At 47.0% G+C, this 17,305-nt stretch overlaps 1 protein-coding gene across 1 annotated transcript; it reads left to right on the forward strand.

The window, feature by feature from the left end:
• Positions 1–2,454: 2,454 nt before the first annotated feature.
• On the forward strand, positions 2,455–6,871 carry FXYD4 (FXYD domain containing ion transport regulator 4). The gene is made up of 8 exons (XM_039257742.1): positions 2,455–2,634; positions 4,133–4,189; positions 5,005–5,037; positions 5,160–5,183; positions 5,830–5,904; positions 5,998–6,034; positions 6,439–6,476; positions 6,678–6,871. Exons 2-8 carry the CDS (start codon positions 4,153–4,155, stop codon positions 6,695–6,697), a joined length of 264 nt encoding a protein of 87 aa, XP_039113673.1. The 5' UTR covers positions 2,455–2,634; positions 4,133–4,152; the 3' UTR covers positions 6,698–6,871.
• The last annotated feature ends 10,434 nt before the right edge of the window (positions 6,872–17,305 follow it).

The raw sequence follows: 17,305 nt of genomic DNA on the forward strand, positions 1-17,305 counted from the left end.
GCTCAGGTCATGATCTCATGGTTTCTAGGTTCCAGCCCCACATTAGGCTCTGCATTAACACTGTGGAGCCTGCTTGGGATTCTTTCTCCCCCTTTCTCTCGGACCCTCCCTAGCTCGCTCTCCCTCTAGCTCTCTTTCAAAATAAATAAACTTTAAAAAAAAGATGATAATATCTCATGGTGGCAGATGGGAGTGGAGGATTCCTGAAGAGGGCAGAAGCTGTAGGGTAGGGCAAAAGTGCTAGAGCCTTTTGGAGAAGTGGATCTGAGATCCTTTTAATATTTCCTGGAGACCTCCCAAAGCAAAAAGGGCACCTGGGACTTACAGTGTCCCCTTTTTACAAATGCCTGCTTCATTGCTGCTTACTCCTCCCTGGAGCCTGGGGGGAGAACTCAACTGACAGATCTGATAAGTTGGGCTGAAACCCCACTCTGCTACCAAGGCACAGTGCGACCTTGAGAAAGACCTTTTCTTCTCTGGAATGTGGTTTCTTCATGGGGGTATCTGTACTGAAGACCCCCTTTCTCTTATGCTGCAGATGTCTCTGTGTGGCTATCAGGGCCATTCCCAACTATAGTTACAGTGAACTGAGCAGCACAATCACATGTCATCATCACCACAAACATTCAGAATAGGCTCGGTCATGGTTCCTACTTTATGGATGAATAAATAGGCAGGAAGAGGGTAAATTAGCTGCTCAAGTGCACATAGCAACTAACTAACAGAGCCTGGATTTGACTCCAAAGTATGTGCAATTAATGGTTTTTTTGAATCTTGAGGTTAACAAACTTTCTCACGCTGGGCCTAGGGGGCATTCATTCCACAAATACATATTGAGAGCAGGATCTATACCCCAAACCTTGAAGGGAAGTCCTGTCATTAATTCCATTTTAGAAGAGAAAGAACTGAGGGGCACCTGGGTGGCTCGGTCGGTCCAGGGTCCGACTTCAGTTCAGATCATGATCTCATGGTTCATGAGTTCGAGCCCCACGTCGGACTCTATGCTGACAGCTCAGAGCCTGGAGCCTGCTTCAGATTCTGTGTCTCCCTCTCTTTCTGCCCCTTTCCCATCCATGCTCTGTTTCTCTCTCTCAAAAATAAATATTTAAAAAAAATTTTTAATACTAAAATCCTTTAAAAAAAAAAAGAAGAAGAGAGGGAACTGAGACTCAGAATAATGAAGGAGCTACCTCAGCTCACCCATTAACCAAATGGCAGGCTGGGAGTCAGCTCTAGCTCTTGAACTCTGTAGAAACTGAATCTTGAAGACAGGGAGCACCACAGCAGGTTTTCATGAAGAGGTGTGACATTCACACTAGGAATATCCTCCCCCTTCCTCCCTCCCCTGCCCTTCAAGTCTTTGTTTTCCCCCTGACCCCAGCACTGGGAGCCTCTGGTGGCTTCTTGTCCTCACTGATTCAATTCAGTCAAAATCTATACTGGTGTCCATGAATGGCAATTGGGATTAAGGGAGGCAACAGTCCTGCCTTTAGATCACCATCCACTGGTAAAAGCAGCAAACAGAGAGGAATTGGGGAGGAGGAAGAGCAGAACAGAGTCCTGGGGTCATCCAGGGCCAAGGGCAAAGGCCAAAAGCATGTGGAGGAGCAGCACATGAGGCAGATAACAGAGGTGCACAGAAGGAAGCAGCGCATTCTTCAGCCGGAGCTGACAGTCCTCCTCCTGGTACCATCCCTGCCCCACACTCTGTGGAGTAGGCAGGAAACCAGGGCCTAAGCCAAGGTGGTTTCTAATCCTAGCCATCAGTCTCCCTGGGCTAAGTGGGTGTCGGAGGCTGGTCAGAGGGTGGGCGATCCTGAAGGATGCCATCAGCCCCAGCCTTCCCCCTCTATAAATACCCAGTCCAGGGAAGCCTGGGTGGCTCAGTCAATTGGGCGTCCGACTTCAGCTCAGGTCATGATCTCGCAGTTCGTGAGTTCGAGCCCCGCACTGGGTTCTGTGCTGACAGCTCAGAGCCTGGAGTCTGCTTCCGATTCTGTGTGTGTGTGTGTCTCTCTCTCTGCCCCTCGCCCGCTCACACTCTGTCTCTCTGTCTCAAAAATAAATAAACATTAAAATGTTTTAAAAATAATAAAATAAAATAAAATAAAATAAACACCCAGTCCAGGGAAAAGCAAGGGGATCACTGAGCAAATGGAGCCTCAGGCTAGTCCCTGGCTCCTAGTTGATTGGATTACACCCTACACAGAAGTCCTGGAACCCCCACTGCTGGAACAAGAACCCAGAAACATCCTGTGTCCCAGCCCCCTGTGGACCCCTCTTTTAGGATCTAGGTGAGCTAAAAAACTCATCCCACCTTCTCCTCAAGAGAAAGGTCTGAAACCCAGCCTATCCCTCTAGCACCACCACTTTAGCCTCTGATGGCCCTGGGGCCCCCAGGAGCTCAGCTCTGCATGGGGTGTGGCAAGACAAGCTGTCTCCAGAGCACACAGAGTTGGGGGGTGGGGGAGGGAGAAGGAGCTACAGCAAACTCAAGGAATCTGACTAGTTCCCTCCTGCCTGATGGCATTGTTGCCCTGGGCGGAGCTGCTGGGTTTAAAGAGCCGGAACCCACCTGCACTGAACACAGCCCCAGAAGCCTCTCTAAACCTGCTTTCTGCACCTGGCTCTCAGGTAAGCAAGTATCTGCTAGGACTTCAAGGCTGCTAAGTGGAAGGGTAGGGGAAGAAGGGTGAAGGTGGAGGAGGTACCTGTCTGAGGAAGGGGTGGTGGATGCCTAGGTATCATCAGTAACAGGATCCACTTTTGAGGGTTTTGAGGATTGGAGGCTGCTTACTCTATGACCGTCATATGGACGGTAGGTTAGCGGCTGGAGGAAACAGAAGCCAGGCATTGCCTAAGGAGTATGTAGAGTGGAGTTGCAACCCTCAATATTGAGGAATCCCAGGGTGGTGAGGGGGGATGAGTCCAAAGGAGGGCTCGCTTCGGAGACTGTTAAAAGCTGACAAACTCCCATGTCCAGAAGCTGCACATTAATAGTCTCTCCCATTCAGGGCAAAAGGATCCCATGTATGTATGTGTGTGTGTGTGTGTATGTATCAAATTGGCTCTATTAAGCAATTCACATATCAGGCAGCATCCCATCTAACAAGTAAAAGGCTATGTATTTGTCTATTCTAACACATTTCATTCCTTACTATGTGCTAGGCATTATTCTTGGGCTTCACATATAGACTCATTTAATTCAATCATAACCTTTTGCAGTTACTATTAATTATCTTCATTTTACAGGACACTGAAGCGTAGAGAGGTTAAGTAACCCACTGAGTCACACAGCTGATCAGTGGTTTTGAGGGCATTAGAGTTCCAGCCCTTTGGGCCCAGCAGATAACAAACATGGCTTCAGTTTGCAACAGCTGACAATATCTATGCTTGCCTGCAGCTAACAACATGCAGAAAGCTGGAAGGGGTCTTATCTCAAGGAAACAGCCACCCTCTGAACTAGTAAATAGGGACATAGATAGTTCTCACTCCAAGGAGAAAGAAGAAAGGAGTAATGATCCTTCCATCCACACACAGTTTCCTGCCAATAGCAGTCTGTACTCAGAGTGGAATTTGAGGCCTCCATGGAGCAAGATCCCAGGCTGGGGCTGGGGTGGGCGGCTCTCACCTGCCTCCACCACCACCTTTCACCTGCTCAGCTGCTCTCCTCTGCTGCTCAGTCCAGGGTGGCCCTTTGCGGAGACTATCTTGGAATTCATCCTGCTAGTGCCTGAGGCCCAGACCTTTGGGAAAAATAGCTCAGGTTGCCTTTGCCTTTTAAGTGGGGATTAGGAAGGCAGCCACCAAAACCTGAGTTAAAACAGTAGCTCCGCTCCTCTGACCTAGGGTCAGGCATCTGATTAACGACTTCAACAAAGACTTTAACAAATCACTTACTATGTGCGAGCACTGTTCTAAATACTTAATAGTAGTAGCTCAATATATGTCACTCCACTAGTCATTACCATCATCATCTCTAGATGAGGAAATAGAAATTAGTAACTTTTCCAAAACCACCTCATGAGCCAAATGCACCCCTGGGATGTATGCCCTGGCTCTTTGCCCCAGGCACTGTGAGCCTGGGGCAGGTCAGGGCTCTCTGACCCAAGCCTGCCACCCTCCCCTGCAGCCCTGCCCTCAAGGTGTGTCATGAAGAGAGTGACCCGGGGCCTTCTTACACTGGCAGGTGAGTACCCCCTCCCCCAGAAGTGAACCTGCTGCCACTCACCCTCCCACCAAGACAGTGAAAACGAGGGCAGCATCTCCCAAAGGGGGCCTGATGTCGAACAAATGTGTTTTCATTTAAACTGTCAATTTAAAGAGCAGCACTAAGGAAATAATAATACAGTTAGGAAGTGGATATTGCAAAAGCTGTCCTAACTAATTGAACTTTGGAAAACCGTAACCATCTGTTGGCATAAAGAGAGAAGCACTTCCTAGGGCACCTGGTAGCTCCGTCAGTTAAGTGTCTGATTTCGGCTCAGGTCATGATCTCACAGTTCATTGGTTTGAGCCCCACACTGAGCATTGCACTGACAACGGAGAGCCTGCTTGGGATCCTCCCTCTCTCTTTTTGTCCCTCTCCCACTCACAGTCTCGCTCTCAAAATAAACAAATAAACTTTAAAAAGAGAGAGAGAGAGAGAAGCCTTCCCTATTCCCTAACAGGGCGTTGGCCAGGGTCTGTGTAGGAAGCTTCTCAGTAGAGGGTAAAAAGATACCAATACACCATCCCATTTCAAATGCAAGAAAGACTAGCAGGAAGCAGGAGAAATAGCAGGAAGGGTGAGTTGCAGAGGGGCCGCAAGCCCATGGGATGAGAGAGAAAATCCCAGGGCTGTATGGGAGTGGGGAAGGTGGGAGGAAGGGAACTGGTGACCCTAGGGTACCCCCTACCCATGAAGCTGGTTCATCTTTGCCCCCTGGGCTGAGGGCCTGCCTGCTGATTCATTTTGAGTCCAGTCACGACCTAATACCACATCCCTCTGTTTTTCCTACCCAGGCCTGCCTGCCTTGGAAGCCAATGACCTGGTTGGTGAGTAAGGCCCCAAACTGCCCTGCTGCTGCTGCCCCACAATTTCCCTCTAGACCCCACACGCTGCCTCCTGGTTCTGGTCCTTATTCTTTCTTCTTCTTCCCCTCCACCCCTTCCCACAGATAAAGACAGTACCTTCTATTATGGTAAGAGCTGATATCCCTCACCCCCCACCCCTACCCTACCTTTGTCAATCCTAGACCTCTTTGCTAGAGCTTAGTGAGGGCTGATGAAGAAAGAGCAGCAAGATGGGGCTGGGACTGGGGACTGCAGACTCAGCATGGTCTATGAAAAGAGTGAAAGGCCAACCTGCAACATGATCTTTGGGAGAACTTCATACCAGCAAGGAGGGAAGGTGCCCACAGGATATTTAGAAAGATTTCTGGGGGAGGGGCTGGAGGCCACTGGGTCCCCAGGTATCTCACCTAATCCTCCATTTACTCTCTCATTTGCCTTCCCCAGCACCCAGCTCTCGGCCTCACAGTGCCCCAGGCAGGTTTCCTCTTCCTTGGCCTGGCACTGTCCTCCAGTGTCCCTACACACTCATCTCCCCCTAGCCTCAGCTCAAACGCCACCTTTCAGAAAAGCCTTCCTTCGTTTTCTGTGCTCTTCTGCTTATGTTTTTTCCCTAGTGCTGTTCCCACCAGACATTATACAGTATAACTATTTACTGGCTTGTCTTTCTTGTTGCCTGGAATGTAAGTGCATTTGTACAAGCAGGTGATGATAAATATCTTTGAATGAGTGGAGCGGAGCCAGGAGGGTGCCAGCTCACTCCCTCTGCTCCCCCAGACTGGGAAAGCCTGCAGCTGGGTGGGATGATTGTTGGAGGGCTCCTGTGCATCGCTGGAATCTTGATAGCTCTGAGTGAGTGGTGGGCTGGCAGCAGCGCATGGGGGAGGGAGGGAGGGGGCCCAGGCTCCCCAGGTTCTTTGCATTGACCATCTCTTCCTCTCACAGGTGGAAAATGCAAATGCAAATACAATAAGAAGCACAGGTGAGATAGGGCCCCTAGTCTATGTATGCACCTGGAGCTGAGCACACCTATTTGGGGGTAAAGTTCTGCAATTTAGAGGAAGAGGAGAGCCTCTTGACTGTCCCTTGAGCTTGCAGTCAGATTTGTCATTCACAGATAATCAGCTCCAAATCACCCCAAATAGGGAAAGCTATAACCCTTGGTATTGTTCTTTTTTTTTTTTTTTAAGTTCATTTTATTTATGTTGAGAGAGAGAGACAGAGGCACATGTGCTCAAGTGGGGGCAGGGCAGAAAGAGAGTATTACAAACAGGCTTGGAGCTGTGAGCACAAAGCCCCACAATGCCCTGTGGCGGGGGCACCAGGAATCTTGGTGGGGGATAAGGGCCGAAGGGGAGATGCTAATTTCATGTGTTCCTTTCTCAGCCCCTTACCTGAGAGAGCCACTCCACTCATCACTCCAGGTGAGACGGGGGCTTCCTCGGCTTCTTTGAGAGGCTTCCAGGCACTCAGGCAGGGTGGCCACAGTATTTGGGTTGTTAAATGCTATGCCATGTGTAAGGTGGGGCAGTCCTATGCCAGCCCAGCCTTGGAGTCTCCGGAGGCTGAGGGGTTGTCTTGTAGTGACCATGTCTGTGAGGACCTCACCCCCATTCTCTCCTCAGGCTCTGCCAGTACCTGCTGAGCACAGGACCAGCTTTGCGGCATCTCCGTACCAGCTCCCATGCTGTTCCCTCCCCACTTGGGGCCCTTATTCTCTACGATGGCCCTTCTCTCCAAAGCTGGGCCCTTCAGCTTCCGTCTGATCAGGACACTGTCCAAAGCTTATTTCTAAATTAAACTGTCTCACTCCTCCCTCCAGTGGTCTTGTGACTCTCTGTGGGTCTGGTTGGGGATAGGAAGGCTGGGCAGAGACTCTGACATCTTGCCCAGGAATGTTCAGGCCCCTCAGTGGCTGCTGGTGAGGGGGTCCAGTGGATTGCTAAGGTTTCCTGTGGCCACATGTCTATCCTAAGGCTCACTCCCTGCATGCCCCCCACTTTGAAAACCTCCTGATAATTGATCTTCTGCCCCTTTCCCTCATCCATGCACTGTGCAAGATACCTCAATGTTATATCAAAAGATCTTATAATTTCCACACCTTGCCTAGAGACCCTAGAAGTCCCAATGAGCCAAGTACCCATGACATCCTCTAACCTAGAATGATCCCCAGGGGCTTGCCCTCCACTAAGGTGCCACCTCACTCAGTGAATGCTGTCTATCATTCATACAGCTCAGTAAATGAAGCAATTCCTTTGTTGATTCACCCCTGCAAAACCCTATATAACCCTCAGACCCACCCACAGACCCTCTGCCCACCCTAGGTAATACCCTACAGAACCATACTATGAGCTACATGCCAAGGAGCCCTGCATAGTGCCCCAATCTAGGTCCCCTAGTATGTCCAAGTCCACTCCCGGAATACCTCACTTGAAAGGTACCTACATGTACTGGGTGGAGCTGGGGAAATCTCTCTTCCACCTCAGTAGCCATCTGTCCTGCAGCCTCATCCTTCATGCCAACCTCCACAGCCCAGGATGGAAGGAGCTTAGGTGCACTTGGGCCAGCCCTTGCTCCCTGCACAGGCCCTGGAGTGGAGGCAGGTCCAGCAGCAAAGATCTGACCCATTACGGCCAGACAGCGGTGCACAGTCTGGATCTGGGGTGATAGGACAGCCATGTTGGTGCATCTTGGTGTTGCCTCAACCCAGCTCTAATGGTGCACTGCTCCAAACCCTCTCTCCACTTCTTAGGGTGGTGTGGGGTCCTGAGGAAAGTATCTGCCCTAGACTTCAGGCCCCTGACTTGTAGACTTGGGTTAGGAAGCCACAGCAGGGGAGTCTGAAAGCTGAGGACCCTGTCTCCTGTTTGGCAGCACATCCCAGGCCCTGAGGTCTAAAAATGAGACTCCTAGATCTGCTTAGGGCCCTTGAAACAGGACATATAAGGAGATGGAGGTGGGGGAGGGTTCCAAGGCTGGCCCAGAGCTGCAGCAGGAACTCCAAGAGCCTGAGACCCAAGACACCTGACTGAAAGTACAGCCACTGTCTCAGTGGGTGACCAAGGGCAGCAGGGAGCCATGGAGGTTAGTGGCTGTGCCAAGCTCATCACCACCAGGACCCATCCTATAAGGCCCTCACCGCCCCAGGATTCTGAGCCTACACATGTCGTGAAGGAGATACAAGTGTTTCAGCAGCTGGAATGTGTGGGCAGCAATTGGTGATATGATCGGGTTAAGAGGTGACATTTGAGCCTGAATGATTAGAGGCGCCAGCCACACAAACATCTTTCCTAGTGGAGAGATCAGAACATGCAATCAACCTTTTGCAAAGACCAGAGGCAAGTCAGTATGTCTGGAATATAGGCGATGAGATCAAAGAGGAAGGAGGCAGGTGGGGTCACTGCAGGCAGAACCACTGTCCCCTCCTGAGGGCGGGACACGGAGCAAGAGGAAACCCAAAAGCATGGGGCTCATGCAGCCCAACACGGAGGCAGCAGCCACAAGCGCTGGGGAGTCAGAGCCTCAGAAAGTGGCTTCCAAACTCCTCTGCAGTCCTGGGGAGTGGGGTGCCAGTCCCTCTCCTTGGAGGAGACCTGGAGGATGCTGGTGTGGGTGGACTGCATTTGAGAAGGTAAAAATGAGCTCCATCAGGAAGGCAAAGTCTGTGGCCATTGGTGGGGCAGACACAGAAGCCCCCTGGTCAGAACACCCCCCTCTGAGAAAGGGAAAACTGTTTTTTTTTTTTTTTTTTTACACTTAAGTTTATTTAAGTAATCTCTACACCAGGGCGCCTGTGTGGTTCAGTTTGTTAAGCCTCTGATTCCTTTTTTTTTTTTTTAACGTTTATTCATTTTTGAGAGACAGAGTGTGTATAGGAGAGGGGCAGCTAGGGAGGGAGACACAGAATCTGAAGCAGGCTCCAGGCTCTCAGAGCCTGATGCGGGGCTTGAACTCACGGACTGAGAAATCATGACCTGAGCCGAAGTCAGATGTTCAACCTCAACCGACTGAGCCACCCAGGCGCCCCTAAGCCTCTGACTCTTGATTTCAGCTCAGGTCACGATCTCATGGTTCCTGGGTTGGAGACCAGCATGGGGCTCTGCACTGATAGTGCGCAGCCGGCTTGGGATTCTCTCTCTCTCTCCCTCCCCACCCCTCTCTTTCTCAAAAGTAGATAAATACACTTAAAAAGTAGTCTCTATAACCCAATGTGGGGCTCAAACTCATAACTGGAAATCAAGAGTTGCTTGCTCCTCTGGCTAAACCAGTCAGGCACCCTCCCCTAGCTGCTTTCTTCCCGAAACACTTAGGTCTCTACAATCACAACCCTGAGAAGCTCTGATGTTGGAAATCCTACCAGTAAGAAGGAAACCCCGCTATTGACTTGGAGGCCTTAATTACTTTTTTGAAGTTTATTTACCTTTTTTTAGTATTCTCTACACCCAAAGTGGGGCTTAAACTCATCAGATCTACTGACTGACCAGACCAGCACCATGGCACCTAAGTTACTCTGACTGAATATTCAGGGATTACAACCTGGGCGCCCACTCCAATAAAGGGTTTCTGGACATGACATTCCACACCCATCATAACATTTTAGTTCCCTGGCTCCACTTGGTGGCGGACCCCAGTCCCAGTCCTACTTTGCTCTCAGCCAACCAAACACAGCTTTATTGCAATTTTGGATGAACAAATTGCACAGTTCCCTCAAGTCCTATAAGCAAGCACTCTGGGGTGAGGGATTCTGCAACCCCTACACCCTCGACATGTGAGGCTCCCTCATTGCCCAGCATCAGTGAGCCTGACTTTGTACAATTACAGGTGGGGACTTGGTTTAGGCTGCTTCTGTGTGTCTAAGGTTGGGGCAAGGGGCTCATGGAGGACGTCTGGGATCTGGCTTAATTATGGGTAGAAGTCAGGGAGTGTGATAGGGAATATAATAGGGAGTAAGTTAGCCTGTGGGTTAGGCAGCTGGGCCCAAGAGTTGGGCTGTGGGTCCCATGAGAAACAAGTCCAGTCCCCACCTTCTCACCTCACCCCCACCCCAGTCAAGAGAGGGGAAAGTAGCCATAGGATGAGGGGTCTCTGCCCAGGCTTCCCTGTGTAGGATCTCTCCCTGTGCTTGGAGACGCCCTCCCTGGGTCCAGTTCTCCTTGAAGGGGCATGGCTTTAGTCCCAATTCCCTTCCTTGTGTCTTCTCCCAGAGGAGGGGTTGCCCAGAGAACAAGAGATAGCAAAGGATAATTTCTAAATAATTGAATACTTAGTATGTGAAGGACACTGTTACAACATTTCACATGTTAACTCAATTTGTATCATTCCATTTGTGCATAGGAGGAAACCAAGGCTCTCAGGGGTTCTCGAAGGCCCTCTTGCTTCTGAGTGGTTTCTGAAGGACTGGGCTGCCCTGCATTTCTGGTATTTATTACTATCTGGGAGAAAAGCCAGTGACTGTGCCTGCTTGGGGACTATATATCCCTCCCCATTGTATGTATATATGTATGTATATGTATTTTTTATATAAGAACTATGCCCAACGTGGTGCTTGAACTCACTACCTGGAGATCAAGAGTTCTATGTTCTGGTCTCCTGGTTGACTCAGTCGGAAGAGCAGGTAGTCTTGATCTTAGGGTCATGAATTTGAGCCCCTGGCTGAGCACAGAGATTACTTAAAGAAGTTAAAAATATATATATTGCATACTCTACTGAATGAGCCAGCCAGGTGCCCCCTCCCCATTTTTAAATTTAAATAATCTTATTCTTTTTCTGATTGCAAACATCTTTTATGCTTGTAACAGAAAACTTGAACACTACAGAGATGCTGAGTATATCATTTTTTCAACTCAGCACCCAGAAATAATCAAGGTAAAAGTTTGATAATATTCTATAACTCTGTTATATATAATTAGTATTCTACATATATACATATATAGTACTCTGTAGTTCTATGGAGACCCAGCCAGGTTGTTACATGAATCAATAGGTCATTACTTTGTATTGCTGAGTAGGAGTCTCAGAGAGAGCTTTTAAAATAAGGGCCTATCAACTAGGAAAAGTTATGTTTTATTCTAAGACCAGTAACTTAAACACTGTAATATTTGTTTCCCAGAACGTAGAGCAGCATCTAACCCTCAATTTTCTAATTTTTAAGTAATTTCTACATCCAATGTGGGGCTCAAACTTAAAACCCTGAGATCAAGAGTCACATGCTCTACTGTCTGAGCCAGCCTCAGCCCTTACCCTCAATTTTTGTGTAAAATGCTGTAAAACCCAGGGTAACAAGTAAGGACCAGTAGCTAACATGAGGGAGTGTGACAGACTGACTAGGTCCTCTGCCTGGCTCTGTAGTGGGATTTACCACTCAAGTTTCAACTCAGTCATTAGAGGAATATTCTTAAGGGAAAATTAGAGCAACTCTGCTCAAAATACACCAGATATCAAAATACACCTATTTATCTTACAGAAAAATCCTTTTTATTTTAAAGTTTTTAAATGTTTTTATTTTTGAGAGCATGAGGGCGAGCATAAGCAGAGAGGGGCAGAGAGAGAGGGAGGCAGAGGACCCAAAGTGGTCTCTGTGCTGACAGCAGTTAGCCCAATGCAGGGCTCGAACTCATGAACCATGAGATCATGACCTGAACCAAAGTCGGATGCTTAACCAACTGAGCCACCAAGATGACCCCCCAAAATCCTCTTAACATGACCCATAAGCCCTACTTGTGACCCCTAGTATCTACCAACATTCCATCTTCACCCACTCTCCTTTCCTACACTTGCCGTGCTTCCTAGCTTTGTACTGTCTGAACACCTGTTGTTCTGCAGCCTCAGCCGTAAGGCATTGCACTCCTCCCCCTGCTGGCCATTCCCCAATTCCGCAGCATCCCTGCACCACCAATGAATTCCTCTCCTTTAGGCCCTTTTTGGAGGCCTCCTGAACACACTACAACTGCACCACCACGATTTGTCCTCATTACTGATCATTGCTGCTTCTTTGTACTCAGCCATAATTCATATACTATTTATGTTTTATTGATTTACTTGCTACGGTCTCCCACCCCTACCAGGATGTAAATTCAAATTGGTGCCTACAGAACTTTCTGAGTTTGGGTCACAGATTTGGCTCTTCTCAAATCACCATTTTATGGTTTCCACTGAGTACATATTGGCCATTTTGAGCTTTTTGTATTCTCAGGGTAATTTTTAAGTCTGGCTGCATGCCTGCCACCAATCATCGCTTAGATGATAATAGCACATGAGTCTTGTTATTATCCTATGCCTCCAATTTATGTACACAATATCTGAACCCAATCAAAAATATCCAGGCATAAAAGACAAACGACACCAGACAACATAAACACAGAAAAAGAAGATGCATTTCAAGGAAAGAGATGGTAGATGGGGAGTCTCAGAAAATAGCAGAATGGATGCATTGTGGGCTAAGCTGTGTACTTCAAAAAGGTATGTTCAAGTTTTAACCCCCCAGTACCTGAGACTAGGACCTTCTTTTGAAATACGGTTTCTGCAGATATCATTTTAAGATGGGGTCATACTTGATTAGGGTGGGCCCAAATTCAATGACTGATGTCCTTAAAAGAAGAAAATTTGGACACAGGTAGAAGGCTATGTGACAAGAGAGGCATGGATGGGAATGATGCAGCTGCACACCAAGGAACGCCAAGTTTGGTGGCAACCATGGAAACTAGAAAGGCATGGAAGGATTCTTCTTTGCAACTTCCAAGGGAGCATGGCCTTGCCAACACTTTGATTTTAACTTCTCATCTCCAAAACTATGAACAAATTAAATGTCTTGCATTATGTAAAAAAAAAAATCAAATGAAAATTTCAGAACTAAAAAGTTTTTTTTTTTTTTTTTTTAAGTTTATTTACTTATGATGTCTACACCCAACACAGGGCTTGAACTCACAATCCTGGGATCAAGAGTGGCACACTCCACCAACTAAGCCAGTCAGGTGCTCCAGAAATAAAAGTTCTTAACTGATAACTGAAGCGTAACAAGTTAGGCTTAGCTGCAGAGAATGAGTGAATTGGGAGATCGATAATAAGGAATATCAAGATAATGTAAGGAGAGAGATGCATTAAATAATTTAAAATTCAACATTTACAAATGACTTAAAAAATGCACATATACTAAACCTGAAATAAATGGAAATTCTCCTAAATTTAAAATTTTAAATGTTTATTCATTTTTGAGAGAGAGCACGAGTGGGGGAGCAGAGAGAGAGAGAGAGGGAGGCACAGAATCTGAAGCAGGCTCCAGGCTCCGAGCTGTCAGCACAGAGCCCGATGCGGGGCTTGAACCCATGACCTGTGAGATCATGACCCTGAGCTGAAGTCAGACACTTAAGCAACTGGGCCATCCAGGTGCCCCAAATTCTCTTATTTTAATAAAGGGAATGAGACCAAAAACCAATCAGTATTTTAAGTTTTTTTAAAGTAATCTTTATACCCAGGGGGGGACTTGAATTTATAAACCCAAGATCAAGAGTCAAATGCTCCACTGACTGAGCCAGCCTGGTGCCCTGCCAATCAGTGTTTTAAGGGAGAAATAACAAAAGCTTTCTCTCTGAAACTGGGAATAAGGTAAGGATGTCCTCTGACCCCAACTTTGTTCAGCATCATGTTTCTAATGATAAAAACCAAACTTTGATCTAAGAGCAGACCACAAGGCAGGAAAAGAATAAAGTACATAGGGATTAGGGGGGGAAAAATCAATAAAACTATCATTGTTTGCAAACAGCATGATTTTTTATGTAGAAATTCTACCTTTAAATTAGCACTGGTAAGTGAATTTAGTGAACTCAGCAAGGCCACAATCAATATAAAAATCCATAGTATTTTGGGGGGCAACTGAGCATCCAACATTTGATCGTGGGGTTGTGAATTCAAAGTCCACATAGGTGTAGAGTTTACTTTAAAAAAATTTTTTTAAATCCTAAATTCCAACAACACTAAGCAAATCAAATCAGAGATACCATGTAAAATATAATAAAATACTGGAAGCAAATCTAATGAAATATGTGCAAGAAATTTTACACAAAAACTAAAACCAAAACTGAGATGCCTTAAAAGAGCCTTATGACTTGATACCTCTGCCAACACCAGAGTATGGGTGGTGTTAGTGCAGAGTGTTGCTCGGTAGCTCCAGGAGCTGCAATTTGAATAGTGAAATAGCTCTGTGAATCAGGGGCATGGCCTTGATTCCTGACACTCAGGGTTTGAGCTGAGACTTGTCAAGAGACACCACACAAAACCATTTATGAACACAGATACCTTGATTATGGGGCCTACTCTGTCCTCTGTGGCAGATGGTGGGGTAGCTTGCAGAACCCCTGGTCACCTATTGATCGGGTAGGAGCAGTTATTTTCATGTGTAAAATAAATCCAAAATCCAAAATGTCTTACCAAAAATTACACCTCTTAGTGATAAAGGGTCTTGACCTTTACTTCAGAGGAAATATTCCAGATGTGCCCAAGGCCAAGTTAGCACACATTTCCTGTAAAGCCTCAGATTGTACATACAGGAGGCTTTGTGGGCTACATGGTCTCTCATGAAAGCATCCACCTCCCTGCCAATGTAGTACAAGAGCAGCCACAGACAAACACATGGACATGGCTGTGTGCCAAAGAACTGGCAGCAGGCCAGATGTGGCCCCAGGACTCTAGCTTTGCCCATCCTTGCCCAAGACTATCAGACTTTAACATAGTGGAGCATGGCAAGATGATCAATGTCTCCTCAGACTACTAGAACACAGCAGGAAGAGTTACCACAGCCCTCAAGAAGACACAGAATGTGTTCTAATGTAATGAGAAGTTAAAATTTTTAATCTCCTCCTCAATGCTGATTGAAGAGAATGTATTCATTAGGTCAGGAGTTCTCAAGTGCTGGAGACTTGATGTATACAGGCAAGGGCACCACATTTTAAGCATGGAGTTATACTGCGATAACTCCTTGATTAATTCCCTGATCATCTGCCATCCTCTACGAGAATGCATCTGTTTGGTGAAACCAGACAAGCAAATTAAAAGGGCATTTTCTTGCCTTTTTAGTCTATGAGCATGGTCCAAACCTCAGACGTGGTATTTCTCCGTATTCATGGTCTTGGATGGGGAACACCATTTGAGAGGTTCCCCTTGGCCTTTCATACCATTATGGCTCTTAATTCACAAGCCAGGGATCCGGGGTGGGGGGCTGCCAACTGCCTAGTGTACCCCTTTGTACTAATTCACTCGGAGATAACTGGAGCGATCTGCAAACTTGTTTGGCCTACAGTGAGATGAACTTGGCCTGCAAATCCATTTGTCCACCTGGCCTTCTCATGCTCCCACTCTAACAAAGATGATCCTGATTTTCAATTAGCTTTCTGCTCATATAGCCAAAGAGGAGGAATAGCTAGCTGGAAGCAGAAAGTTGACAGACCTTAGAGCTGTGCCTGTGTGTGGCCCGTCCATACAGGAGTCTTAGTCTTCACCACAGACCTGGCAGACCCTTACTGCCTTTTGGGCTTTACTGTCCATTAAGGCAATCATGCTTACCTCACATGTGATGGAATCCCTTACCCTATTTTCTTGTACTTCCAACCATGGCTGAATTTCCATTTAGCTTGAAAAGCTGGTTCACTTCCTTAGCACATTCCCTTACCCTTATTAACTTAGAAGTGCCCTTAGGCCCTTCCACAGAACTTTTTAAAAATTAAGTAATCACTATGAAGTGATTGAAGTCACAACCCCGAGATCAAGACTTGCAATGCTCTTTCAGCTGGGCCTGCCAGGACCCCTTCCACAGCACATTTTTAGCTGGTTTTTCCTGGCTGCATATACTAACCGCTAACATGCCCACCTGAATCTGATGACCCCTTTCTCAACACCCAGCATCCCTTCCTCCCATAGGTTGCCTTCTTGAAGCTTCAAGAGTTGACTCCAGCAGATTGTTAGGATGGACGCCAAGCATTTTACTCAAAATTGAAATCCTGAGTCACAGGAGATGCTGGTTATCATTTTACACTCAACCTACTGGTCTAGCATCCTCCAGATCCCCTCCTGGCCACACATATGAATCAGGCCCTGGCTTTTTGGTAGCATGTGCTTTTCCTCCTGCAGTGGGGCCTCCCTTCTGTGTCATGCTATATCCTAATACTAGTTCTTTGGAATAAAAACAACAAAATCTCCTTGAAGGTGCTAAATAGCAAATATTTTAGGTTTTGCAGGCTGAGGCTTATTTTTCAGTCTAATAAGAATGGAATTCATTTGGAGATTTTTAATTGGGATTCCCTGACATGAAGTCATCTGTAAAAACCATCTTTAGGTCACGAACCATGTAAAAACAGGTAGCGGGCTGGATTTGACTGGCAGTCTGCCAATCTGCTCTGGAAACAGTACTTGAGTTGTTTGATGAAGAGGACCTCTTCTATAAATCACCTACCACAGGTGAGGCCTCCAGATAGTTTTACTTACAGGAGGGAGCCACTGCTGCTGGCCCAGCAATTTCAGATAATATAGCACATTCTTCCAGAAAACCCATCCCAGGTTCTTGGAGCCCACTCCTTATCTGGACCCTAAACCCTAGCAAGAGAGATTTATATGGGGCAATATACTTAAAACCACTGCCCACTCAAATCTTGGTCTTCCATGGAATCTTGTCATTGCAGGTTTAAACTCCCAGGTGCTCTACCTGCTTTCTGGGTCTTTTTTACAACCCAGAGGGACCTGCATTCCTATGGTGGACCATTGCTGGAGGCTTGGGAGCATGGTAGACCCATGGGATGGGTAGAGACCCTGTGAACATGGCTCACACCAGGTGCCTCCCCAGAATCTCAGGTTACCTAGTCCTCAGAGTGGATTTTCCTAGTTCAGCCTGCATCCCGGCGCCTCTGGCAATTCCTGGGCACTGCCCATTTGAATCTGCAGAACACCTGCTGGAAGAATGACAGGTAGGGTGGACCTGTGAAGCCATAAGAGGCCGAGGTAAAATTCCATAGTCTACGTAAATGCTTATAAGCTGTGAGAAGCTGCCCAGAATTTGGACACAGGTCTGTCCCAAGCTCATTATGTGAAGTCCACAATAACCTGTACCTGCTCATCTGGGAGTGTTTTGAGCTAGTACGAAAAAAAATTAGCATTTTATATTTAAAAAACGAACAAATGGTGGTTAGTGACTGCCAATGTAAGGCACCCAAAATGAAGGACCTCTAGCTAGAAGAGATGAACAGGACTCCTACATTAAAATAAGGGAAGA

Source organism: Hyaena hyaena, unplaced genomic scaffold (genome assembly GCF_003009895.1).
Source record: "Hyaena hyaena isolate Hyena2069 unplaced genomic scaffold, ASM300989v1 scaffold_631, whole genome shotgun sequence".
Lineage (NCBI taxonomy): Eukaryota > Metazoa > Chordata > Mammalia > Carnivora > Hyaenidae > Hyaena > Hyaena hyaena.

Excerpts from the sequence above, each read along its gene's own strand:
- FXYD4 (XM_039257742.1), top strand. The coding sequence starts at position 4,153 with ATGAAGAGAGTGACCCGGGGCCTTCTTACACTGGCAG. Across the intron at positions 6,035-6,438 it reads AAATACAATAAGAAGCACAG|CCCCTTACCTGAGAGAGCCA; the intron begins GTGAGATAGGGC and ends TTCCTTTCTCAG. Across the intron at positions 6,477-6,677 it reads CACTCCACTCATCACTCCAG|GCTCTGCCAGTACCTGCTGA; the intron begins GTGAGACGGGGG and ends TTCTCTCCTCAG.